The sequence below is a fragment of the Phlebotomus argentipes genome, unplaced genomic scaffold, assembly GCF_947086385.1.
Source record: "Phlebotomus argentipes unplaced genomic scaffold, Phlebotomus argentipes genome assembly contig_15, whole genome shotgun sequence".
NCBI lineage: Eukaryota > Metazoa > Arthropoda > Insecta > Diptera > Psychodidae > Phlebotomus > Phlebotomus argentipes.
Genome location: NW_026776181.1, coordinates 8,200,890 through 8,227,792, shown reverse-complemented (window position 1 = coordinate 8,227,792; position 26,903 = coordinate 8,200,890). Strand labels below are relative to the sequence as shown.

Below are 26,903 nucleotides of genomic sequence, written 5' to 3'. Positions count from 1 at the left end.
ATGACGCGATATTGTGCACGATGAATGGGCACTTGAGGCTCAGGCAATCCTTTCTCCAACTGTTATCGCATTTCAGGAGAATTGTCCACAAACTCTCTCTCTCTCCCTCTCTCTAAATTATTCGCATTTTGTATATATTCATTCCAAATTTGGCAACTTCCTTCTCATGTACACTATTTTACATTACATTTTACATGGAATGCTGGCTCTCGATGTCCCACTATTTCGCGAACCGCTTTCTTGGCGTCGTGAGCAAACAAGAAGTGAGATGGTGCGCATAATTTTAATCTACAGTGCATTTTTTCCGATCTCAAGTGAGTGAAAATCCAATAATTCACCTAAGTAGCCATTCTTGCACTTTCTCACGAGATGGTGATAAAACATAATTTCCCTAGAGACTTAAAACAAATAAATTCCCCGTTGTTTGCCACCCAGTAAATGGAGAAACTATATTTTTTCTGCTGTACTTCCTTAAGAAAATTGTAAATATTTACTGTGCATTTTTCCTGGGGCTTTTTCTACACTTAACACACATCAATCTCACACGTGAATCATTTCATTACATTGCAAGATAGATGGATTAATTATTTAGAATGTATTTCAGGGCTGTCATGCATTAAGTAATAAATATATTTAATAATTCTCATAAATATTGTTTGAATTGCAATATTGCCATTCAATTTTGAATTTCACTGTCGCTGAACGAAACTTCGGTAAAATAACGTTTAACGCCCACTTTCGTTAAGTGGCCGAGAGGGCGCTGATGCGCGTGTCGGCCAAATGATGTGACAAGCAAGCGACGCCATTATTGTTTTAGCATCGCGTCTGCTGAAAATTGTTGGGAGAGTGAAAAATCCAGCTAGTACCTTCTGTATCAGTGCGGGAACGGCCAAAAGGTCCTAAGCTCCGTCAGTTGGTGGTGTGAAACACGGTGAAGGATGACTGACTCCGGTACTTTTGCGCTGAACGACTTGGTGTGGTTAGTATGGAGTTTTCATCGCAAACTCGTGAATGCTGCCTGAAGCCCTGTTTACGGCGTACTCATCGCCCGTGATGGCTTTCCCCTGTCCTGTGGAGCTCATCTCACGCAATTCCGGTGCCTTTTTCCCATTTCCCACACGCCCGAACTCACGTAACCTCTAAACTCAGCCCCTTTCACTCGTTCTTGTCGCACCGGAAAGTGTAGTTTCGCCCAAGCGCCTCGCTTCACGATTCCGGACAAGCCTCGTGTTGGCGTTGGGCAGCAAGAGCTCAGGGCAAACAGTTGGGGGCGTCTTCAGGGTGATTTCACATGATTCGATGTTTGACTTACGTGTTCTCTTCTTCTGTTGCAGGGCCAAGATGAGGGGCTTCTCGCCATGGCCTGGTCGGGTAAGTGGAAAAGTCGAGTCAATGAAATTTGGCGCCACCTCAAAGATGGCTGAAAGTGAGACGACACGGAATGACATAAATGGGCCTCTTTCTCCTCTTCTCGTCTTCTCTCAAGCACTTTCCTGACTTTATCACGGTTTGATACCGAGATCTGAGCATTTTCCAGTGAATTTTACTGTAAAATTGACTTCTGGGAAGTGATTTTTGTGAATGACGCGAAATTTGGCGGGAGATTTCCGAAGACGCCCTCCTGAGATTCTTTCATTCCGTGTCGCAATTAGAATATTTTGCAATATCTCTTGATAATTCGAAAATTCACTGTTTTAAAAGTTATTTAAGTGTTCCTGAAGAGATAATAATGTGGCTAATATTTAATGACTTACCACGCTAAAAACTTATAGTCACACATTAGTGTATTTTTATTCTTGATGAAAGAAAATACTGTAATTTCCCAACAAAGTAAATAGAAAAATTATTTTTTTCCCAAGTTTTGTCCCGATCCAATTCATAAACCTATCAAATGTGTGTCTTAGGTTGTCGAGCCTCCGCCAGAACTTAAGAAGATCGCGAAGAAAAACATCCCGGCGCAGTGCATTTTCTTCTTCGGCTCCAACAACTAGTAAGATGAAGATTCTCTTGGTAAAAACTAGCTTTTCACATACTCAATAATGAATTGCATTTTCAGCGCCTGGATTGAGAACTCCTTCATCAGGCCGTACGAGGCCTTCAAGAGTAAGTTCATCACGTCGTACAAGACTGTTGCTTTCAAGGAGGCGGTCGAGGCAATTGAGAAGTACATCAAAGATCCGGAGGTAAGGGTAATTGACACAAACAATTGATTCACGCTCGGATTGGGAGTGACTGAGTGCTTCCCTCTGCAGACTTTCGAGGCGTCGCTGAGGCAGACCGTTCCCGATCCTGATGAGCAGTTTGATAAACTGAGGGAAGAGGAGGAAGTTGAGTCCCCGAAGCCTGTGGTGACTCCCAAAAAGACCCCCAAGAGAAAAGTGAGTGTTTCCGATGATTCTGCACCTGCGTTTTCTTTAAGTTTCAACCGAGATTTGAGCGGTGATTTAGAGAACAAAGGTCGATCATTAGAAGGGATTTCATGAGATTTCCTACACCTAGTTTTGATGAGTTGTGACACGATTCCTTTACCCTCAACATCCTCTAAACACGCACACTTTCAGATGGTAGGCGGCACTCCGGATGAAGCATTGTCGCCGGGCGTAAACACCAAAAAGCTGCGCTCTTCCGGGGTAAACACAAAAATTTTGCAATAATAACCTGTTGATTCCAACTAGAGCTGTAATTGGTAGTTTAACAAACACTACACACTCGGGAGTCTGATAAAAGGATTTTCCAGGAGTTGCATTGAAATCTATTCCCTGTTTCTTCTTTATTTTCATTATCTAACTCAACATCTCTAAAGCATGACAGTGAATAATGGACAGGAGATGCTTATTGAAGCAATCTTTCTTTTATTTGTACTTGACAGGAAAAGCCCAAAGCCAGTCGCAATTCCATCAAGAAGGCTGACAATGATGTCGAATCGCCACAGCCGGAGCGCAAGCGTAAGCGCATTTCGACGTCGCTGGAGAACAATGATGTGAGCCATAATGAGTTGGATGGATCCTTCACGAGTCACGGCACAACTGGCAGACGCAATGTGGCCGCGTCGGGATTGCTAAACCGACCGGCGCCAATTCCACGTCCGGAGACGCCTGAGATTGACATGAGTAAAGTGTCACAGACGCTGAAATCGAAGAATATCACTCCGTCGTCGCTGCGCTTTGGCTTCCTCGGCCTGGGCATCATGGGATGTGGTATAGTGAAGAATCTAATCAACTCTGGACACAAGGTGGTCGTCTGGAATCGCACCTTCACCAAGTGCCGCACCTTCGCTGAAGCGGGGGCTCAAGTTGGTGACACGCCGTCGGACGTTGTGGACGCCACTGACATAACATTCTCTTGTGTGGCAGATCCTCAGGCAGCGAAGGATGTAAGTTTCGCCACAAGTTTTGGAAACCACAACTGTATACGGAGAATTGTGTGGTTCAATACCAATTAAGCGGCAATTGCCATTCGAAAGTTTCCGCATGACAAATGTGTGTCTCTCTATTGTGTGTTTGCAGATGGTGTTCGGCAATTGTGGTGTGTTGCAAGCGAGCTCGGTGTCTGAGGGCAAGGGTTACGTGGAGATGACGGGCATTGATTCGGAGACGTCGACAGACATTGCCGATGCAATTGTATCCAAAGGTGGGCGCTACCTTGAGGCGCAGATTCAGGGGTCCAAGGCTCAGGCTGAGGAGGGTACTTTGATCATCTTGGCCGCCGGCGAGCGCTTGCTGTTCGAGGAGTGTCAAACATGCTTCGAGGCCATTGGGAAGAATTCCTTCTTTTTGGGTGACGTCGGGAATGCGTCTCGAATGAATTTGGTCCTGCAAATGATTGCGGGAATCTCCTTGGCGGGCCTTTCTGAATCTATGGCACTTGGTGAGTTTCGGTCGTTCCACTTGAATTATACTTTGGTGCTTATGAGTGTTTTCCTTACTTCTGTGCCATTTCAGCTGAGCGTGCCGGTCTGCAGACAAAGGATGTTTTGGAGGTTTTGGAGCTGACAAATATGGCTTCGCCGCTGATTCTGGAGAAAGGACATGGTGAGTTTCTATCGTTTCTCATGCCCCAAAGTGTCCTATCTATTAATGCGGCGATCTCTTGGCAGCTATGACTAAGGGAGAGTATCCCACACACCATCCGTTGACACACATGCAGAAGGACCTGCATCTGGCGCTGCAAATGTCGGAGACGCTGGAGCAGTCGCTCCCGATCACGGCCAGTGCCAACGAGGTGTTCAAGCACGCCAAGCGTCTCGGGTATTCCGATCACGATGCGAGTGCCGTGTACGTGAGAGCCAGATTCTAACGTTAGATGTTAATGCGGGCGTCTGAGGAGATTGCCTGACTGCCGACGCGCGTTTTAACATCTGACCAGCGTTGAGCTCTAAGATTGCAAATAGTGAAATAGGACATTTTCTGCGGGGGTCGTTTTCCGATTTTGAGCGCGCTCATGGTCGGAAAATGACTCTGCTTTCTTATCAAATAACATTTCATTCTTTTTTTAAAGGCGTAAATTTTGAGTATTTTATATTCAAAGCAAGATGAGAAACACACACAACAAACAAAATATCTTTTTAACATGTTAATTAAAGTTTACAACATTTGTGTTGTATGAAAAATTTGGATTAATCAATTTTAAAAGATACAATAACAACAGGACTTCTGTGTAAAAGTAGAGTTAATTAAATTTAGATAAACAGTGCATACATTTCTGTAGTTGAGAAAGAAGCAAAGGTTATTTTGATAATATTAATTGAGATCCTTAATTCATGGATATCGTATAACACTTTACATTACCTTGTTTTCTTGTCATTGATTCTACCTTTTTGTAATGTTAGCAGACAAAGTAAGGCAAATGTTTTCAAGAAGTTTATAAATCTTATTGTTTCACGCTATTCTTTCAAACTCTAATTGTAACAATTTCTTTTGGAGATAAAAGGTTTAGATCAATTTTTAGTTACTTCTGAATTGCGGCCTGAGGGGCCTTCATAATGTGTAAGGATAACACAGAATTTTCCTTTATTCTTTATTGTAAACACACACTCTAAAATGATGTGGAACACCTGTAGAACATAAGGATGAATAAAAATGGAAAGAATTGCAAGTAAGGAATTACAATGAATATACAAATATTGTGTAGTTTTAATATTTTATGGAAAATAAAGAGGTTTTCTTGAAAAATGACTCGACTTTGTGCTCAAGTGCTCTCTTGGTGTGCTATTTGGCTGGCGGACCTGTGCTGTCTTGCATGGCTGAAGGTCGGGTGTGCGTGTTGGTGAGTTCGGCGGTCGGTCGGGTGGGTTCAGGTGAGGTGTTGTCCGATGTGGCGCTGTCACAATTGTCAAACGATGAAATTTAAGATGGCGATCGCGTGTAAATTTACTCAATCTTATTTATTTTTGTGGTGAGAGAAAAAATGGACAAAATCTAGAGTGCGAATCAGTGCAAAAGGACAATGAGAGACATGTGATGCTGAGGAGTTGTGTGACATATTCAGTGTGACTCCCCTTGTACCCAAAAGACTGCCCAGAAGCGCCATAAATTTGCTCGAACAATTTTTTCAATGAAAGAAAAGTGTGTGTTCTTGTGACGGAAAACGAAGTGAGCAAAAATTCGTTCGACTTTTTTCTGCGTCTCCACTGAGAGGCTGTGTGGTGTTTCGCATCCTTCCTGGCCACCAGCAACAGGGCATACACGGCATCCTGCTGGTCGTCCAGTCGTCCCTGCGACAGAGGCGTCAAAATCGCGTCGAAGAACGCAGAGAGAAAAGCAAGAAAAAAGATATTCATTGCCCGTAGAAGAGACACACACGGAGAAGACGCAGACGGAAGAACAAATATGTGGTGGTGGTGTATTACCTCAATTATTATTACAAATTTTCAATCGTAGAGTTGCCCTTTTTATCCACAAACAATTTTCACTTTTGTACCTTTACTTCTTTTGTTCGATTCTTGTACAAAAAACAGTCATAGACACACACCTTGAGAGGCAATTATTATGTGCAAGATTTGTGGATGAGACGCCTAATGACTGGCCACTGAGTCCATAATCTTTTGGCTGATTTGCTAAGAACAAAATTCGCTTGCCTTGAGAGACATTTTTCAGGAGGAGACAGAGGAATATTCGTGATAAACCTGGCGCTATCGTCGTGGCGATGATTTTAAGGATGACCACATGAGAGAGATGCGCCAAGAGTATTTATCAATTGTTGATAAACACGAGTAACGACACTGTAACATGTTTGATAATGAGATTAAGAAGGCAAAATCAGTGGTGAAATTATGCCACTTGGGCGCTCAATCGAGTGCCAGAGGTGTCAAATGACCCGGACACGCGGCATTCCGACGAAATCTGTCTCCTCCGGACAAATCAGAGCCTCTAGTAGTTCCTAGTTTTGACTTGTTTATTTGTTAAACTCCCTCACCTGTCCTCTCACACTCTAATTTTCCATTTGCATTTTATTTGGTTCTTAATACCTTAGTTGAATGTTGTGCAAATTGTGCATGTGAGCGCTCCCCCGATTTGCCCAGACCCGCGAGCACGGAGTCGTGCCGTCTGGGAGCAACAACTACTGCGTGAGACGAATGCCACCCACTGGCCGCAGCACCACCCTCTCGGGAGCATCACCTGCGATAGCACATGACCCCGGGCGCGTCTTGGAGCACGAGGAGGCTGAGCCGAAGGCATTTCTGACACGAGTTTGGTGCTGGCCAAACGCCTTACAGTGTGTGTGGGTGATATGTGACGAAAATGTCCAAAAATAGGTAAACTCGCCCTCAAAAATTGCTCTTTATACACTCTCCCGTGCCCCTTTTGCCACTGCTTTCACCCTCAGTGGCTGCAATTCAGCGTAATACGCACGAGAGTCTGAGAAAGGCGATCCCAATGTGTGTCTAATTTGATAATTAGAACAATTAAAATGCGCTTTGAGCATACTTGCATTCCGCACCGCGAGTCACACTTCTTCGCAAAGCAAATTGCAGAGGAAATCCATTGTGATGTGAATCCGGGCTGAACGTTTTGGGGGTCTGTAGAGAAGCCTTTTTTTTCTAGCTAGCAATAGCTGTCAATTTTTGATGAGAAATCATACATGAATTCCTGGAAAATTATTGGGGAAAATAGGTGATGTTTGTAATTCGAGGAATGGACACGTGAATATGCTTTCACTTTCCAGGACATGAGTAAATAAGGCACAATTTAATTGACAACATTTTCACTGAAAGGGAATCTGATTAATTGAATTCTTCTGATTCGCAGATGATTTCTGAGAATTCATGGAAAGTGAAAAAAAATTGGAATTCTGAATGACATAAGCTTCTCTTTATAATGACCTGAAGAATTCCCATGTAGAATGATCTTTAGTGTCCAAGTGAGTAATTTTATAAAAGGTACTCCATGTTTGAGACTAATTTGAAACCTTAAGCGCTCACTTTGCCCTACCATTTGTAGCCCGAGAACAATTTAGTGGAAAATTTGTCACTTTGTCGTCCCAAAGAATTCCAACAGTCATTTCGAATCCTTGAAATACATTCTTTATTTCTTGCACACCTACAATGTCTCGCAGTTTCTCAGGTATTGAGTCCATAAATGAGATAATAAAGCAGACAACTGTTCTTGTAAGTTTCAAACGATACACGTAAGATAGTTGCATTTGATAATACTTTAGGCGCACATTTATTGATTTGTGAACCCTTTCTCAGACTCCGTGCAAAAGAAAAGATGCCTTTCTCACTTTGTTAAGTTTGAAAGTCTCTATTGTAATAAATCCTTGCGGAAGTAGTGGCAAAGTGGAATATTCAATTTATTCCACATTAATACGTATCTGTCAATATAATTGGGTAAAATACGTACACCAATTCAATAGGCGGGTACCAGTTGTGTTCCTCAGTGAAAGTTTTAGAGAGAGAACTTCCAAAAGTTTTGAGTGGAAAGATATTTTCTGAACGTGACACAAACACTTTTTCACACTGGCAATCTTCAATGGGCCAATATTGAGCTGTGAAAGATCTCTTTAGGGCTCCAATATGATTGTGTTGATGTAATGTTGGAAGATGGGCTTTTTTGGGGGTTTCATTCGAGGGCGTATAGAGAGACTGACTTATTCAAAGTGTGTGTTTGCTGAGGTAGAATTAAATTGAAGACCAATATAGTAATTACGAGAGTGTGCCGGAGAATAAAGTCAGCCGGAGAGAGAGAGAGAGAGAGGGAGAGAGAAAGAGAGAAATCTTCAACAGTAGCAAATAGTCACAAATTGTGCACTTTCATTTTCTTTTGTGAACTCTTCTGAGAGACCAAGCGATGTAAGATAATCCCACGTGAATATCGGATTCTTTTTTTTAACGACAGGAAGAGTTAGAATGACAAAAAGTCGGTGAATATTGGAGTAACTGTTAGTGCGCCTCGCGATGGGATACATTTTGATGAATAAGTCGTGAAATGGCCAAATGCTTCGCTGTTTGGGGTGATGCGTGTGTTCCTAATACACAATACATTTAAAACTAGTAGTGTTTTTGAGATAACAGTGTGTTGTCCCCTCGAGCTAATGTGCTATAAAATCAGCTTACGAGAGAGATAGAAAAAATCACTTTACGTGACTTCCTAATAATGATTGTTTGATATCGTAGTGAATTTTACAATGTGTAACACTTAATGCTGTCTTTTTCATTCGCCACTCTCTTGATATTTTCCATTTATTTGGCGTTTTGTCTCTAAACACATTGATTTTTTATTTGATCATAATAGATTTGTTCTTTACACTCTTTGTACAAAACAAAAAAAAATATGCTGATTCTGTATGAGCTGCATGACAAAATAGATACTCTTGTTAGGCTGTGAATATCTTATTTTTAGAATACAAATGTCTTTTTTTCAGAGTGTCTTCTTACATCCCAATTTACTTATATACATTGTCACATCTGTGAAATTTTTATCAAAGAGGTGAAAACGAGCAAGAATGTGTAGGAAATGATGTGATATCTCAACAATGAGATTCTTTATCTCGAGAGTTGTTTAATGTTATTTTATTGTGGGCGCGCGCGGGTGTTAGTGTGCGTGGAGGAGAGGAAAATCATAAAATCATGGTTGGAAATCTCAAGATAAGCGACTGCGTTTCTATCCTATTCATAACAATTGGCTATTGATTGCAAGTTCACTGCTATCACAGGTCATATATTTTTAATTTTATGGTTACAATTGAATTCATTACTCGTGCTATACTTTGTATAAAATCAATTTGTCATATTGGAAATACTCACATTTAATTGCCAAGAGGTCGTAAATCAATGTGTAATTTTGCATTATGTAATTTCTATGGATGAGACACTAACCGCAAGTCCGGAATGTGTTCGAAAGAGTGCAAATATTGGTAAAATTCCCCACAGGAAGTTGTGAGTTTTATTCGCAGTTCTTGTGTGCTTCAGTAGGAAGGCGGAGAAAAGGAGAGAAAAGAAACTACAATGCATGATATATTTTGGGTTTTCGGGGTGGAAAAGTTCACGTCGAAAAATATTTAATGATGCTATTTTCAATAAAAGTTGCAATAGACAGAGAAAGGCTGACGAAATATGCGGTACTAATACATAAACGCGCACGTTCAAAATCTTATTTTCATTCCTTCACACAGTTTTCATGCTGAAATTCCTATCGTATTAAGAGAGGCTCTATTGCTTTGGTGTGCTTATCTCGGTAGAAATTTTGACGTGTTTTGCCTCGTCGCACTTTCATAAGCAGACGATTCTCAAACTCCCTTCTGGTTGACTCACGCCTTCTCTCCCCACTCGAAATGAGGGAATCTTTTATGCTCTTTTTAATTCTCCTGACTCTTCAATTGATTTCAAACTCAATCTCTCGTTCCCTGTTTTCGTCATTTGGCGACGGAAAAAAGAGGCGAGCGGAGCAAAAAGTTGGAGCCAAATCGATAAATAGGGTTTTTCCTCAGTGCAAAATCACTTTTTTCCTCTGTTAAATACACTTGAACACTGTTGATCTGCAAAATTGAAGGTACGGAGCACAATACACACTTTACCGCCTGAGATAAAGTGTGTGGAGCTCCAGAAGTTTATTTCGCCGCGATTTCCAGAGATGCTCATTTGTGTGTTTATATGGTGAATTGAGTGTGTTTATATCATCTTCAATTCTTCCACATTTTCATACATCATATGAGTATATATGAATTTATTGCGTGTCTCTCATAAATCATCAAAGCGTTACAGAATTGATATGCAACAGATTTTTTTTTTGTAAATGCTCTTGAGCGTCATTGTGTGTATTTGGATGGAGAAAAATCTTTCACTCCTAAAGCCGGGAAATTATCAGTTTCAAATGTGATTTCTTTGCAAATGAACACATTAATCTTGCGCGGTGAAAATCATCGATGCACAGCAAAGCGGCAAATAGAAAAAAAAACCTTCGCATAGCAAAATGGCAGAAGACACTCTGGATAAAAAGTTCACACTTGTGCACCAATTTAGAGGTTTCTTTTTCAATAGAATTTGCAATCAATCACGGATAAATTTTATCACAAACAATGTTAGTCGTAGTTTGTATTTCTAACGCTGAACCATCTGATGGAACCCCAAGGCTAATTCCAATAGAACCTTCTGTCTGAGTTGTGACTATTTTTTGCTAGAGTTACATTGATAAATATTGACTGTTTTTTTATTAATTGCCACCTCTGTTGTGACTCTCTTTTTTTTCATTGCAGAATGGATGACTCCGAGAGAATGGAGCGCAGAGAAAGGGATAAACAAGCAAGAGCAATGCTTTCTGCCCAAGTACCAGAAACAGAATCAACGCAACTATTTGCTGCACCGATTCGAGTATGTATAGTGGAGAAAAGTAATGGTTATTGTGAATTGGAAAATGCAATGCGTGTGTGTTCTCTGTTGCTTTGCAGTTGTCCCCGTCCGAGGGTGATCTTCGGATCCAGTCGAAATTGGGTGATTTCGCCAAGGTGAAGCATCTGATGGAGGATCAGAAGCGTCTGATTGGTATCTCTCAGACGCCTCAGACTCCACGACAATTTCCACCGCAGAGCAGCAATTCCACCCTGTCTAACCAGTCACAACAACAGCAATTGGGAGCGAGCAGTAGCAATAATAGTTGTGCAACGACGGGACCAGGACCCACAAATAGTGGCAACAACGGCACAATCTCAAATAATCGCGCCTCCTCGCATCACTATCAGCAGCAACCTCCACGGAATGTGTTCTTGAAGCCAACTGATAGCAAATCGGCCTACAATGGTAGAGGAGTGTACCAGGGACAGTTTCTCAAGCACGACGTACGTTTCCTTCGGCCTCTACACTCCTGTGTTCAGGGAATTTAACTGTTCATTTTACTCTCTATTAGCAGATCCACTCGAGTGGCATGGGTGCTGCCAAGGGTCCAGGACCACCTCAACTCGCGTCCCAGCAGCTCAACACCCAACATCTGCCCAATGGGCGTCAAATGAATGACAAGCAGTCGTCGACTTTGATGCCAAATGGTGTACTTAGAGGCACCTTGAAGCCTTCGCGGCTCCCGATGACCTCCATTCCGCAGGGAAATCCTCTGAGCACGCCAACGAGTGTGGGTGAAGTGCGAGACATCCTCAAGGAGATGACTGAGACTGTGACACCAGTTACGGGAATTGCAGCAACTCCCAGGACAGAGTTTGACACGAAGTTTGCATTTGGTGCTGCAGGGTTGCCTCAATATAAGGTAAAATTCACACAAAACCGAAAGGGATCAATTTAATATAAGGTATTAAATCAATTTCCTCTTGTTTACAGTATACGGAACTACCTCCACTGTTTACACCTACTGTCAATCGAAGTTCCTCAAGACCAAAGTGAGTTAAATTAAATATGCTTTGATGTGTGGCAAAAAATTAACAGGGTAAAATTGTCATTTCCACTTTCAGTGATCTCGGGAATGAGCCCAATGTCTCTGACAGTGACGATGGGGAGCGCAAGAAGCAAACTACCGAGACGTGAGTGTTCTATTTGTGTATAAACTAGAGGAAAAGGTCCATTTTTGTGTTCTAACCGTTTGTAAATATTGATTTTTAGAATGTCTCCAAACAATGATAATTCAAGCGAGAGTGATGAATCTGCATCGAGCGGTGAATCGTCAAGTGAGGAGTCCAATAACGGCCTGAAATTAGAACCTGCAAACCGTGAGTGTCTCAATAATGTCTCTCTATGCTGTTGTGCAACATACTTTTACACACTCTTTATGTTCTGCTTTTTATGGTCTCTGCAGAAAATAGCCCTTCGTCGAAGCTCGAACAGTGGAGTTTGATACAATTCGTGAAGCCTCACGTGCAGAATGACGCGTCACAGCCGTCGACGCAGGAGCCATCGCCGCAGATGGCTATTAAGAATGAGCGTGATGATGAGAATCAGGTGTTTCACGGTCAGGCGCATCATATAAAGCAGGAGATGTATCACAATGAGCTGGTGGAGGAGATTCAGGATCCACCAATGCAGCAGAGCCATCACGGAGAGTCAAATCTGAGGTATGATCAGGCGGTGGCGTCGGTGACGAAGAGTCCATCCAAGAGTCCGGATCGACGGAGCAATTCCGATCCCTTTGAGTCTGATGAGATTGAGAGTGTGCTGGCGGAGGTGAAGGAAATCGCCACGATCAAGCCCATCTCGAGTTTCTCGGACACAGATGAGAAAATGGCGGAGAAGTGTGTGAAGAAGGTGCGCGATAAGCGTCGGAGGCGCTCTCATCAGACCACAACGCCGCACAGTGATTCCAGTGATGATGACGATGGCTTTGGCAGCACGAAACGGCGGAGCCGGTCGAAGTCCACGGAGAAGGAGATGAAGCGGGTGCGAGGACGGCTGTCGAAGAAGAAACAACACTATCTGGCGACAGCATCGACCAACACTGGACCTAATGCAGTGACAAACGCAGTGCCTAAATCAACCCCACCCAAGAAGGAGGCGTCCAAAGGTGGAAGGAAGGTGATATCGCGACGTCTGGGTGCACGGAGGAATTCCGTGGTGAAGAGTCGCGAGATGCTGGAGACAACGTCATCGAGTGACAACAGTGATAACAACAGCGATGATGATGCCTGCAATGACTCCGATTCGGTGCCCAGCAAGCCGATGGCCGTTGGCAAGCATCAAGTGTCGAGTTTTGTGGCGCTAACGCAGAGTCGTCCACTATCGCGAGGCCATCCAAAGCAATCCAACGACGACAATTCATCCATGTCATCCACCACCAGTCGAGAGGAGTGAGTTTTAGCAGTGAAAATTCCACGTTCGCAAATGCTTTATGTCCAATTTTTTTTCTCCGCTCAACAGGCATCTTTCGTCACCACGAAGTGCTGCACGTCCTTCAGTGTCGCCCGGCAATCGCTTAGTGTCGCCCATTAGTAAACTCTCATCGTCCTGTGATGAAAACTCAGATGCAACTGATAGCGATAGTATTCGTGAAGAGAGGGTGAGTTGTGCACAAATTTGTTTACGTACTGTGTGTATATTTAAGTGAGGAGAGAGAGAGAGAGAGAAAAAAAAGTATTTGCCATAGTGCGAATTCCATTAACAATATCCTGGTTAAAGTTTCACGGCGTCGTCACACTGAGAAATCCAATTACTTCAAAATGGTATGAGGACTCTCACACCATAAATTGTTTGCAAAGTCTGACCGACCAATGGAGAAATTCCTTTTCAAAGAACTCCAAGACAGACTTAATTATCTCTCCACATTGGATATTTTTATCATGAGAAAAAGTGTGCAATGTCTGGAATATTTTATATTTGCCTCATATTTTTTTTTTATTTTATATATGAGTTTGTTATTGATGGAAAATATTTTGTTGCAATTGCAGAAAATCCGAGATAAGACAAAAAGTGATAAGAATAAGAATGTTACGCTGCGGAAATTGTTCTCCGGCTTGAAAGGTGAGGGCGGTGCCAAAGGAAAGGGTCAAGTGGTGATTGTGGATCACTCAGAGGATTCTCACGTGAGTATTAATGAGTGAAAAGGTGTGATTGTGAGTGGATTTTTATGCGTTGTACTTTTGCAGATTCAATCGAAAGACGACACCTTCGCGTCGGAGAAATTTCTATCGCCTTATTCGGCAAAGTATGGGTCTGGAAGCGGCAGTAACCAAGTGAGATCTGGTGATCCGACGAGACACTTGCTCTGTCGGATTGACCTGTCGCGCTTGAAGCGGATACCACACTTGGCGAATGCTGTGCAGGTGCACAAGAGTCCGCGCAAGAGTAAGCATCATGGTGATCCAAAGAGTCCCGCCACGACGACGTGGAGTCAGTCGCGCGGCGGGAAGAGTTCAAGTGCTGAGGCCGCGAGCAAGGCATCGGCGAATCAGGTGGAGAATGGACGACTGACGGTGGCCTTCGAGAGTGGAGTTGGAGACAATCAAACAATTGTGAATCGTGTCAATTCGATGAGTGCATCAGCGAGCCAAGTTGGACAGTCACCGAAGAATTTGCCAAATGATCACAAGTCAAGCCACAACAATAACAACAGTATCAAGAGAGAATCCATCAAGTCTGAGTACACGAATTCTGACATCACTGGCAGTTCGCCACGGATTGACGACAAGGGGAGTTTGTATGCGGGCAAGCTTGGCGCTTTCAATGGCGGTGGCATCAAGAGGGAGAAGTTGAGTGAGACAAAGTCTGATTTCTACACTCCTGGTGCTGCACCATCGGAGATTGATGTGAAGCAGAGCAGTGGCAAATTGGCTGGTGAATGTGTGCCCAAAGAGCGGAAGAAGCGTCGATCGAGCTCAGGCAGTGGCTCCATCAAGAGTGGCAAGAAGCGAAAGAATGGATCGCAGAACGAGCTGATTCACGAGACGACACCACCCACAAATCACGATAGGATAGAGACTGTGGTGTACAGAGAGGTGGAGAAGAAGATCTACTACTCATACTTTGAATGTACAAATGAGAGCGACAGCGGCAGGGAGGACAAGTAAGTATATATCACTTCATCCATTCACGTTTCACTATCATCACATACGCACACACGCTCACGTGAGAAGCGCGCGGGGGAAATTTTGACGTAGTGTATGTTGGAAATGTCTCATCTTGTACAAGAAATTGCTGAAATAATGTGAAATTTTTAGCGTAAAAATTAATTGCAGGGGCCAGAGCACGTACTTGCTGGAGGCGCAACGGCTGAAGCATGCTGCTGACAAGGAGACGGAGCATTTGGCCCAGGCGATGACCTATTTGGAAGCTGTTCTCTACTTTTTACTGACTGGTGATTCCATGGAGAAGGAATCTCTCACGGAGCGATCGGCTTTCACCATGTATAAAGACACCTTGAAGCTCATAAGGTGAAATGAATGTGAATTTTCCTATCCTAAGAGTGGTGTTCCTAATGCTCTCTGGCACTTCACTTTCAGGTACATCTCCTCGAAATTTCGCAGCCAACAGCAAGTGCACACGATGCAGGGCAATATTCACAGTAAAGTAGCTATTTTGAGGTGAGCTTTGAGGTAGTGATGGTGTTGAAAGAGAGAGAGAGAGTGGGAGAGCGAACTTTATTAGCAATAATTCAATCTTTTTTATCAAGAATTCAACTACCAAACTGTAATATAATTCAATTTTCTTTTCCTCTTCGACGTCTCAACAGTTTGCGGTGCCAGTCATTGCTGTATCTGAAGCTCTATCGCATGTGCAAGCCGGAGGTGAGGGAAGTACAAAAGATTATTGGGGAGCACACAACAAAGCGCAACGCTGACTTACCGAATGGAAATACTCCATCTCCGATTTCGCCATCAACAGCAATCCAAGGACAAGTGAGGATATTTTCTTTTGGCATGCAACCCTTGACACGATGTGTTTGACTAATTGAATTTCGTGACATTTTAGAACATTGGAGGAACAACTGGTGGTCAAATGGTGCCTCATCAGACATACAATGCATTTCAGCGACAAAGCACTTTCCTCCATTATTTAGTCAATTGCCATGATTTATGGGATCAAGCTGACCTCCTTGTTACGAAAGGGAATCACACAGGTGAGTTTGGAGGGGAAAATGGTGGTTTTTCTCTCCTATTAACTTGTGAAAATCTTTCTTTGTGCAGAATTTTTTATCAACTTGGACCACGAAAATGGACCCATGACTCTGCACAGTTCAATATCAAGTGCTGTAAAGTATGTTAAAGCCGGACTGCAGAAATTGAGACAGACGTGTCAAGTATGAAACTTTTTCTTATCCATATCTCAGAATAGTTCTCCTCTTTTATTATTCTACTGAAAATATTGGTAGTTTTAGTGGTGTTTTATTTTTATACCATTTAAATGTCGGTGAAACGGAGAGGAATGAGAAGTAACACAGAGTGCATGAGTTTTTTCGTGCCGAATTAAAATGATGAATTATTGAGCATCACTTAATGGACTTTTTACAATGAAGTTGATGATGAAGAAGAAGAAGAAGAAGAAGAGAAAAAGAAAAGACAAGAATCCGGCAGAGCTGTGGGATAATTGCATAAGCAATTGTATGTACAGGAGGTGAAAGATGAAGAGATAGACATAGAATATTATTTTTTGTTATAATTTATTTCATTATTTAAATGAAAGGAAAACTCAAACTTTTTTTTGTATATTAATTGTATAGATTACAAAATAATTATTGTTTAGTAAATATATAAAAGAAATGAGGAAACGATTAGGTACTTTCTCAGAAGATAGGAATAGGAAGACGAATGGAAGACAAGCAAGAAGTTATATATAGAGGTAAACTATTTAAAATGGAGTCATTTGAAGTGAATTTCTCTGTAAATATTACTTTGATATTGCAACTATATACATATGGCTTATGTATAAACATTTTTGCAACCTTAGTTTATCGAATTTTTACAGTAGGTCTTACTTAATTTACATAAACATATATTTTTTCGTTTTTTTTTTAGAAATGAGAACAGCAGTAATAATGTGACAGAATAGTTAGAAATTTTGGGTGGGGAGAAAATGAAGATGTTTGCAATGAAATATTTGAATCAAAAGTTGTTATCAAAAGCGTCTGCTTTGTTGGAAGATGAGAAAAAAAAAGTGAAAAAATACAGAAATTCAAATTGATCTTAAGATTTATGTGACTATCGTCAGCCTATCATTTAATTTACCATTTTCAATTTGATTTTTTGCCTGATGCAAGATTAGTTTGATGACAGGCGAGGGTTGGAGACAATAAATCAAAGATATCTATATTGAATTTTGCCGTGAAGAAATTCGACGATGCGACAAGCAGAAAGAGGTGATTACATTTAACGCAACACAGTCCATACGTTAACTAATTTTACCTCTAAATGTGTGTTTTATTAAAAGAAACAAAAAGTAAAACAAATCGATAAGGAAAACATGTGAAGAAGAACGATCATCCTTTGTATTTATACTACAGCAATGGGGAATATTTTCTACTGATTCTAACTCTGCAAATGTTGCTCATTATAGCGAAGTGATTGTTTGACATAGGGATGCAATTTTTGTATTGTTCAATTATAAAAGAAGAGTAAATAAAGGAAATCTTTTTCTACTACCATAAATGAACCACAAAGCGCCACTTACAGTGAATCCTTACATACCGCGAGAGTGAGAATAAGAAAAAAAAAATGGTAATTACTAAATAGGAATATATAGTGATGACATTCTAACAATAGTCATAATATTAGTTCTGGAGGAGGATATAAAATGGGAATAGACCAGAAAATGTTACTTGTTACGAAGATTTTTCATTGTTAATCCTACATTTTTCTCTCTTTGCGCTTTCTATTTTCTCTTAACCTTACTTTCTTGTGAAATTATCAATCCTTATTATATATACATATATTTTTTTATATTTTGCTGTAACGTACAATTACTAACTTTGTCCGTTTATAACTATAACATGTGTTTTTTTTTTGTTTGTCATAAAGATAATCTTACTCTTTTGATGTAGCTTGATGCGGGACCAAAATATTTTTTCAACCAACTTCGAGTTATGGTTTTTTTGTGGAATTTTCTTTCTTTTCCCCCAGCAAAACAATATTTTTGAAGAAACAAAAAAAAAACTACTAAATGATACCTTAATAACTTAATGACTAAACGTAGAAATCCCTTATCTCAGAATGAGAAAACTACCAACACACTATAATAGGAAAAAAAAGAGCGTTGACAAGATTGCAACAGTTAATCAAACACCAATAACTTGGTATGAGTAAACAAAGATGTAAAGAGTTTCTCTATTAGAGGATATTGTTAATAGTGAAGTAAATTATTATGAAAGCAAAGACGGTCAATGGGAAGACGATGTAGGGAGAGGAGAGCAGATGAAACGACGTGTAAATGATAGTTATAACTTTTATATTAAAGATTGACATACAACACAAAGCGCGGATTAAGTGAGGAGTAAGACCTTAAGAAGTAAATGCATTAAATTAATACTAGAGTAGGACTAATTTACACTCTACTAAGGCAATTGATTGAATGTAAATTGAACAAATAAGCAACAATATATTGTAAAGTTAAATGAAAAGTGGGGAACGAGAAATGGATGAAAGTAAGGGAAGAAACGAAACATTTAAAAGAAGAAAAATATTTTTATTTGTACAAAGTGATTTTTATGCAATTTAAATAAAAAAAAAGTGAAACAGAAATAAATATGAAATAACAAAAAGTATAGATATTATCAAAATATGACGAGCAAATTGATACAAACATTAGTATTTTACTACGTTGAATAAAAGGAAAATGAGAAGCGAATTACTTCATGTGTTTTAATCGAAGAAATTGGGCAGAAAATCTCATAAAATTTGATAAAGTCGATTTGAAAAGATGGAAATTTTGATGCAACAGTTAAGAGGTGAGCTTTTTCGGGTCTTTAACCGTGGAAAATTCAACAATTTTGCAGTGCAACATTCGAGAACCTCCCCTGAAACTTTGCTGCAGTGTGCCGATGTCGGAGGGGTGGCGTCGCTGTTCTACTGTAGCACAGAAAGACACCCCCAGCTTACACGCAGGGGCAATTTTTCACATCACCAGGCCAAGTCCCAGAGAGTGCAAAGCTCCTCCACCTCATTTAGTTGTCGTCACTACATAGAGAAACAACTTGTGTTTTTTTCCCTTGCATTCTTCATCACAGTATTGTTTGTGTGCACTCGCCACAGGGCAGTGGCCAGCGACGTCTCCGGCTCGAGGGTGGGCCCCGCGTTTGGAAAAGTGCACGGCCGAGGGGCGTCATGTGAAGTTGGAGGTCCGGCGAATGTGAGAAAGGTGGCTCAGAAGGTGTGTTCGCGGTGTAAAATTTCCTCAATGGACACGAAGAAAATCCTACTTCCGGCTGATTCGTGCGATCCTCATTCCGCAGTGGTGTGATTATCCCTTGTGATTGTGCAGTGAGACAAGTCGATAGTGTTTGCAAGTGAGTGCAAAATCTGAGCTTTCAGTGCCACGGAAAAACCCACCCTTTTTCATCCCAGAGTGTCGCATTTGCAGTTGTCGAAGGCGGAAGAAGAAAGCCGAGAGTGAGGGACTTTTCCACTATCGATTTCGAATTTCTTCCTTTTTCCGTACAACCACACACATTTGTGTATCGCCAATTTTGCGGTTGGCGAGCCAGAAAAGGCCGCAGCTCTGCGAAATGTCGCTGCAGAAATCAATAAGACGGTGAGTGGCAGAAAATACGAAAGATGCACTCAATTTGCTATTCATCCCCAATGTGACAATTAATTGCCGAGGGAAGTTTTGGGGAAAAGGAGTCGCTCTCGCGTTCACATCAATGTGATGCGCATAGGCATTCGCTCTGCACGCTCGAGAGTCCGGGCATCGCCCTGTTTTCCCAGCAAATCTCGCGAATGGCACATGACAACTGGCAAAATCCTGTCCTTCAGCCAACTTAATGCCCCAAGGTGCATCGCAAAACCGTTTAACTCTGTGCCAAGGAGCGGTGCGGATACACGCCCCTCAGGTCAATAGCATAAGCCCCAAATGATCCAATAGGAATATTCATTACAGAGATCAGCCAGGATTTCAGTTCCAAATGAAAGTGTTCCACTTAATCACTTGCTGTATAACATAAATTGTGAATTGTGCTTCTTGGGCGGATGGCAACAATATAGAGCTCATCTTGTTCATAATCTCTGCCTAGAGGAGATGAAAACACAGGAGATTAGTTTCCCCATCATTTGAATACACAACAGGGTGAAATTATCGAGATGATTTTCCATCATGAGATAGATTACACAATGCTGTGTCTTCAGTGTGGCTCTAATGTTGATTCACATTTTTGATACCCTAATCTCTGTTTAAACCTTAGTTATTGTACGATTCTTCTCTTGTCGAACACTATATTGGAATCAATTATTTTGTTTTCTTATCATGCTGTGCTTCAGTAGCGTATCTTGGAGATTTTCATGAAAAATAAATCATTTTTTCAGTTATTTTTATAGAGAAAGGAAAGTTGAAGGGAAGATCTTTGAAATTCTGAAAAGAAGTTTTGATACAAACGCTTTGCCTGTTTGGGAATAATTTATTCGCAACCAATGAATAATTTCAAAAATATTTTCAATTTTCACAGATTTTATTTGAGACGTCAAGAAAATTTGTGAAGTTGTGAAGTTTACAAATTTGAATTATTGGATACAGAGATTTGACCTACAAAATATTGTGATTGTACATAATTATTTAGATTTATAGAGATAACAGACCCGAAATAATATTCCTAATTCAAATATTGATTTTCCACCTCAACGACATTACATAAAAAATCGGACCGATTAGATCTGTTCCACGTAGAAGCACTCACTTACCATATGTACACATTTGCATGGCGTGAATGTTAGCAGAGAAAGGCGCGCCGGCGCGATGCTGAATCCCATTCAAATTCTTCCCAGAGTCGTTTCCAGGCGGTTTTGGTGGATGAAAAACCTGCAAAGGCTCAAGACACACATTATGACAAATACGGAAAAACTCTACACAAGCAGTCGAAATACTTTATCCACAAAGTTAGGATGATTTTGAGCGCCCAAAGCCGTCCCTGGCGCGCGATGGTAGTGACAAAAAACGACGTCGACGCCGACGACGAGTAATCTTCTAAAGATAAAACTCTCGCACAGTGCGTCGTTGAATTTTCCGAGTATCATTTTTAGTCCGATTTGAGTTTCCGTGTCGAGTTGAAAAACATTTTCTAGCTCTGCGTTTAATTTTTTTCTTTAATTTTTTTATTATTTCTTTTGCGTTTTTATCTTTTTTCCGTTAATTTCTTTCATTTGAGTGTCTATTTTGTCAATCTCTTCATAATTTCTTCCCGTGTTTATTCAACCTTCCCATTTCCTAACCGTTCGCGAATATTTGTTCACTGAAACAGTGTGGAAAATTTGATGAAAATCAACGGTGAAAGGTGACAACGTGCGCTAAGGGGAGAAAAAGGGGATCATTTCGTGTTAATTTCTACTATCTCAATTGGTAGTTTATCGATTTTTCCGCGCTCCAGCGACACTGCTGAAAAAGGTGGAATTTGTGCAGTGCAGAATATTGCAATTGTGCTGAAGATAGGGATCAAAGTGAAAACAATAGCTTAATTCAATATATGCACACGATTCGGTAATCATCGACATTATTTAACGCAAAAGGATCGTGCATAATTAATGGACAATTCAGTAGAAATTGCGCCGTATCTTTGAATGGATAATTGAGAGCGTGGCAAAAAGAATTCCGTGGAAATTTGAAGAGGGTTTTTTTTATGAGGTGAGTAAATTCTACAACTCGGGGCAATTAAAGCACCCCTCACTTTTGGCTTGAGAGAATTAGAATGAAAAGGTAATGAATGTGCTGAGAAGAAGTAACGAACTGATGATGCAACCCAATACAAGTCTCAAGAGCTATTTTGGTCAATGAATGTGTGCGTTTTCTGTGGTGTTTCTCACAAAATTTTATAAACAAAAATCTGCAATCCACTCTAAGTTGAGGAGGAAGACACGCGCTTAGGCGATCCCAAAATCGATATTGTGAGGAAGGATGAAGTGCTGGTTGAAATTTATTCAACACTGCATTCTCATCTGGTGATATTTTTGGCGTGAAGCATGGAGTTTTCATAACTTTTTACCACATTAGACGATTTTCGTATTCTTAGAACGGGAAAATTTCTCACAACTTATATGCAGATATGAGAGAGTTGGGCTATTTTTAGCGTGGAAATGGCAGGTGGTTTTACGAAAATATGTAACACTTTGGTCCCATTTGACACATATTTCAACGAAAACGCGCTCTTCACATTTTTCCTCCCATCAAACTCAATATCGCAAATTATCATTTGATGATTTTTTTTGAGGAAATGTCTGGAAGCTTAAAACAAATAAATCATGTCTTGCGAATGGGATTTTTATTGAGAGATTTATGAGAGAGAATTTATGATCAAATTAAACACAAAATTTTCAATATTAACACAATATTTTTGTCTATTCTTTTCCCAGATAAACACTTTCCAGCACCCTTAAACTATTTTTAAGGAAGTGATCTTGCGCAATCACAGAGACAAAGATACCAGGAAGCTCCAGGAAGAGGAGAGAGAGAGGAAATAGGTTGCAGAGGAAAGAGTTTGGAAACAGTATTATTGATTTAATTGTGCAGTTGAGGCGGGACATGACGAACGGTATGATTGAGTCTAATAGTGGTCAGCAACAGAATGGCAGTGGCAGCAGCAATGGTGGCGGTGGAAGCCAGGAGGAGTCCAAAACTAATTTAATTGTCAACTATTTGCCCCAAAACATGACCCAGGAGGAGATCCGCTCGCTCTTCTCCAGCATTGGTGAGGTGGAGAGCTGCAAATTGATTCGCGACAAAGTCACAGGTAAATTGCTTCTCAGAGAGTGATGTTCTGCACTCAGAGAAATCACATTTGTACACTTGATACACTTGGACGTTGTTAAACTACATATTGGAGCTACGATAGATTTTGTTGTATCGCAAGAATTCTGAGGAAACACAGCGAATTTTGAATCTAGCGTTCTTGATTATTGATCCCATGGATCCCGAATTTTATCCTGCAAATGCTGTTGATGTGCTTAATATGTATATTGAGGAGAAGGTTATCATCATGATTAACAGATTGAATCTGGTATTCAATTAGAAAGTTGACTGCGTTGATTTATCTGAGTGCAACGCTACATATTTCGCCTCTAACGTTGTCCCATTTTGCAGGACAAAGTTTGGGGTATGGCTTTGTGAACTACCATCAGAAGGACGATGCAGAAAAGGCCATCAACACACTCAATGGACTGCGTCTGCAGAACAAGACCATTAAGGTGTCATTTGCTCGGCCTAGTTCAGAGGCCATCAAAGGTGCCAACTTGTACGTGTCGGGCTTGCCGAAGAATCTAACCCAGGGTGAATTGGAGGCCATGTTCAGTCCATTTGGCCGCATCATCACATCACGCATTCTCTGTGACAATATTTCAGGTATATTCCCTATGGGAAGACTCACGAAATTTCGCTGAAGGCCGTTGCAGCTATTTTCTGGATTTTGCCAGAATCCAAAACAACACACATAATATTCTACTGTTCCTCCATTCCCTCCCACGAGGAATCATATAAATTTCACAAAAGAATACTCTCAAGATTAGCTTTGAAATTACAGAGATAGAAAAGAGCATTTGGATTTAATTTTAAGTTCATTAATTTCCATTTTCTTTTCTTATTGTTTCAAGAATGGCTATTTGTCACTTCAGGTGGAACGAGTATGCCGGGTACGTAAGAGTGGTTTTAGCATTTAATTATTGTTTAATTCGTATTAAGTCACTATGTTGTTCATTGTGGGTATTGTCTAATCATTTGTGGTGTTGATGCCTCTTCATTTTATTCCTTACATGTACCCATCATTTCATTTTTGCCCTATAATTTCTCATATGTTTCGGAGATTTCACTCAGAACACTATTTCAAAAATTGGCACAAACTATGCCTCACACCTGTACTGAAATAAGAATGCATGCTTTGAAGGCAGAGCTGGCGAAGAATGGACTCAATTTTCAGAATCATGTTTAAATTGAATGCACATTTCCCAGCTCTGCCTAGAATACGAATGACATAACATACATCCAGTGTTTACTCATGATTTAACACTACCATCAATTGATTTTCAGTGGTAAAGTGCACAAAATAGAGATTGAAATATGTTGATGACAATAGAGAAAATCCAGAAAATATCATCCACTGCAAAACCCGCAGGATGATTGCAAGAGAGCATAATGGATAATATGCAGCTCGCTGTGGGATTTGATTTATTTGGAGTAATCCTTGCTAATTATTTTCAGGGCTATCTAAAGGCGTGGGCTTTATTCGCTTTGATCAGCGCATCGAGGCCGAGCGGGCCATCAAGGAGCTCAACGGGACCGTGCCGAAGAACGCCACGGATCCCATCACCGTCAAGTTCGCCAACAACCCGAGCAGCAACAAGTCCTTGCCACCCTTCGCTGCCTATTTGGGGCCACAGGCCGCGGCAGCAGCTCGACGCTTTCCCGGCCCGGTTCATCATGCCACCGGACGCTTTAGGTAGTTAATTTGTTGAATTAAAATTGGGCGTGGCTGATGAAAATTCACGGGCAGTGTGGATAAAGTGCTGGCAGCTGCGGAGACGGCAGCTTAAAATTCAGCGATGGTGGCATAGTGGAATGGAAGGATGATTCAATTATGGGCAAAAAATATGAACGTGTGCCTTCTCTCCATTTTTATGCAGATTCTCGCCGCTGACTGGTGATTTATTGGCCAACACTGTGATGCCTGGCAGTGCAATAAATGGATCTGGCTGGTGTATCTTCGTGTACAATCTGGCCCCGGAAACTGAGGAGAATGTTTTGTGGCAACTATTTGGACCATTTGGTGCTGTACAGTCTGTAAAGGTACTGAGCACATGACGCCTTAAGCTCCCCCGTCCAAATCTCATGCAAACTTTAATGCCTTCTCCAGGTTATTCGGGATCTGCAGACAAATAAATGCAAGGGATTTGGTTTCGTCACCATGACCGTGTACGACGAGGCCCTGTTTGCCATTCAAGGGCTCAACGGATACACATTGGGAAATCGTATACTGCAAGTTAGTTTTAAGACAAACAAGACCAAAACTACGTAAAAGGAATTTTTTCCTCCTTTTCGCGATTTTGAGTGGAGATTGACTAAAAGTTTTTGTTAATCATTTGGAGAATTGATTTTGCCTCTTTTCAATGCATAAACTTATTTTTCTTTTGAATTGTCTGGAGAGCTTATGAAATGAGCTTTTCCATATTATTTTCAGAGAGTACAAAATCTCTGTTAGATACTTTATTTATATGTATAGAAAATTGCACTATGTATTCTTGTATCTTTATTGCAAATTATATATTTTTTTCGTCTTACAATGTGATTACAAAATCGCATTTAAAATTCTATGGAGAAGGAGAAAATTGTAGACCATAAGCTATATAATGTCAGAAAAATTTTTCGATACAATTTACAGTTTAAACTTATGCGTAAAAAAAATTAGAGGAAGGAAAATATTATGATAAATGTCTATTTGCAAATATTATACAAATTTATTGATGAGTGAAACTAGTCCAGTAGCGTGTTTACTGTTTTGATTTTTAGCTAAAATTTTCGATTCATTTTGCATTAATCTAATTTCACATTTTCTCGAGGAATAATTTCACTATTTTCTGTAATATTCTCTAATATTTATCTATGATTTTGGAGTTTATAATAGGTTAAACATATGGCATGTGGCTATTATTCTTTTTGTTATATTTTTTATATAAAATCACTTGTGTGGACATTAAATATTATCTTTTACCTTATTTTCTTTATGTTTTATTTTTATTTATTTTCACTCATCTTCTTCCTATCTTCCTCATGTTTACTTTATACGTTCTGTTTATCACAGGTTCTTTGCCGCTCTACCACTTCTTTCTTACACATAACCTACCCGAATTTTGATGTAACCACTTTAACAATTGTACATTTTTAGGAATCAGCTAAAGTATTGGTGAATTTGGTAATTTAATTGTCGTAATTGAAATAGTAGGAAAAAGGTAAAAAATGGAAAAAATCACAGAATGGTGCTTCTAATAAAAGAACAATAATAATAATGAATGTGAAGGTAATGCATCAGATGGCTTTACAATAAACATGAAATCACGTGAGACAAGAATCTTCCAATAGAAGAAAATCCAACTGACTGATGTATTATCTTCATTTGAATTATTGTTAATAATTTTCTAATGTTTATATATATAAAATATTTAGAGTATCAAATTATTCACTATTTTTACAATAATACCAATATATTATGAAACAAGAAAATATTACAATATTTAAATTATATTGCGCGATACATTAAGGATTATTATCAATGTTTAGTCAGTTTTTTCTAACATTCCATCAATGTATTTTCACTACTAAAGTGGTGGCTAGAATAACATGGGTATGACGACAAAATACTTAACTAACAGAAGAACTTATAAACAATGTGTAGTGCGATAAGAAGGAAAATCCTTTTAAATGTTGTAATTTATATAAAGCATGAAATTTAACCCAAAGAATTTACGCTTATTGCTATTTCAAGAATCAAATTTGAAACCTTCCGGTTTAGTTAAAGAAAGTATTTACAGAATATGTATACACTTATTCAAACAGTATTACTAAAGTGTAGTAAGGAGAAGACGTGAGAGTGAAAAAAGGACTCAATTTGATGGAATTTTGAAGGGTTGCCGTGGTGTGAATTTACACAGAGACTCGGAGAAATTCTGTCATTTTGCAAAGGAAACTTTTGCAAAAAGAGGTATAGAAAAAAAATTGAGGGTTGTGCAATTGAGTATGAAAGCAAAAGTGAGGAAAAAACATATCGTTAAAGAGATACTTTATCTCAAGAGACACACAAGAGATCAAAAAATATGGTAATTAATGAATATGGAAGAGTGCTTTCCTCAAATTTTAACCAAAA

General features: G+C 40.1%; 3 protein-coding genes across 10 annotated transcripts; all 3 read left to right on the top strand.

The window, feature by feature from the left end:
- The first annotated feature begins 789 nt into the window (after positions 1 to 789).
- On the top strand, positions 790 to 5,171 carry LOC132263392 (cytokine-like nuclear factor N-PAC). 3 transcript variants are annotated; one of them, XM_059763134.1, is made up of 10 exons: positions 790 to 979; positions 1,335 to 1,371; positions 1,905 to 1,990; positions 2,057 to 2,183; positions 2,253 to 2,378; positions 2,562 to 2,630; positions 2,870 to 3,373; positions 3,507 to 3,867; positions 3,942 to 4,031; positions 4,097 to 5,171. In XM_059763134.1, exons 1-10 carry the CDS (start codon positions 939 to 941, stop codon positions 4,294 to 4,296), a joined length of 1,641 nt encoding a protein of 546 aa, XP_059619117.1. In that variant the 5' UTR covers positions 790 to 938; the 3' UTR covers positions 4,297 to 5,171. The 3 variants fall into 3 exon arrangements, with proteins under 3 accessions (XP_059619117.1, XP_059619115.1, XP_059619118.1); XM_059763132.1 differs by having other exon boundaries at positions 2,057 to 2,189; XM_059763135.1 differs by lacking the exon at positions 2,562 to 2,630 and having other exon boundaries at positions 2,057 to 2,189.
- A 157-nt stretch (positions 5,172 to 5,328) lies between these two features.
- Positions 5,329 to 18,493, top strand: LOC132263390 (AF4/FMR2 family member lilli). 6 transcript variants are annotated; one of them, XM_059763128.1, is made up of 17 exons: positions 5,329 to 5,833; positions 6,472 to 6,754; positions 10,693 to 10,807; positions 10,885 to 11,271; positions 11,340 to 11,690; positions 11,762 to 11,820; positions 11,893 to 11,961; positions 12,041 to 12,147; positions 12,234 to 13,218; positions 13,289 to 13,427; positions 13,816 to 13,950; positions 14,014 to 14,930; positions 15,085 to 15,297; positions 15,367 to 15,447; positions 15,597 to 15,762; positions 15,836 to 15,983; positions 16,051 to 18,493. In XM_059763128.1, the coding sequence occupies exons 2-17, from the start codon at positions 6,741 to 6,743 to the stop codon at positions 16,167 to 16,169; spliced, it is 4,005 nt and encodes a 1,334-aa protein (XP_059619111.1). In that variant the 5' UTR covers positions 5,329 to 5,833; positions 6,472 to 6,740; the 3' UTR covers positions 16,170 to 18,493. The 6 variants fall into 6 exon arrangements, with proteins under 6 accessions (XP_059619111.1, XP_059619110.1, XP_059619113.1 ...); XM_059763127.1 differs by having other exon boundaries at positions 5,329 to 5,836; XM_059763130.1 differs by lacking the exon at positions 6,472 to 6,754 and having other exon boundaries at positions 5,329 to 5,836.
- Positions 18,494 to 20,993: 2,500 nt separating this feature from the next.
- On the top strand, positions 20,994 to 25,758 carry LOC132261430 (ELAV-like protein 3). The gene is made up of 7 exons (XM_059760243.1): positions 20,994 to 21,685; positions 22,411 to 22,787; positions 23,138 to 23,395; positions 23,644 to 23,682; positions 24,260 to 24,485; positions 24,670 to 24,832; positions 24,900 to 25,758. Exons 2-7 carry the CDS (start codon positions 22,580 to 22,582, stop codon positions 25,059 to 25,061), a joined length of 1,056 nt encoding a protein of 351 aa, XP_059616226.1. The 5' UTR covers positions 20,994 to 21,685; positions 22,411 to 22,579; the 3' UTR covers positions 25,062 to 25,758.
- Positions 25,759 to 26,903: the final 1,145 nt, after the last annotated feature.

Bases quoted from the DNA above. Each gene is read 5' to 3' on its own strand.
- LOC132263392 (XM_059763132.1), top strand. From the start codon at position 939: ATGACTGACTCCGGTACTTTTGCGCTGAACGACTTGGTGTG. The intron at 2,190-2,252 runs GTAATTGACACA...TTCCCTCTGCAG, and splicing joins TCAAAGATCCGGAGGTAAGG to ACTTTCGAGGCGTCGCTGAG. The intron at 2,631-2,869 runs GTAAACACAAAA...TGTACTTGACAG, and splicing joins AAAAGCTGCGCTCTTCCGGG to GAAAAGCCCAAAGCCAGTCG.
- LOC132263390 (XM_059763128.1), top strand. The intron at 11,821-11,892 runs GTGAGTTAAATT...TTCCACTTTCAG, and splicing joins CGAAGTTCCTCAAGACCAAA to TGATCTCGGGAATGAGCCCA. The intron at 13,428-13,815 runs GTGAGTTGTGCA...TTGCAATTGCAG, and splicing joins ATAGTATTCGTGAAGAGAGG to AAAATCCGAGATAAGACAAA.
- LOC132261430 (XM_059760243.1), top strand. From the start codon at position 22,580: ATGACGAACGGTATGATTGAGTCTAATAGTGGTCAGCAACAGAATGGC. The intron at 22,788-23,137 runs GTAAATTGCTTC...CCCATTTTGCAG, and splicing joins GATTCGCGACAAAGTCACAG to GACAAAGTTTGGGGTATGGC. The intron at 23,683-24,259 runs GTACGTAAGAGT...GGCTATCTAAAG, and splicing joins AGGTGGAACGAGTATGCCGG to GCGTGGGCTTTATTCGCTTT.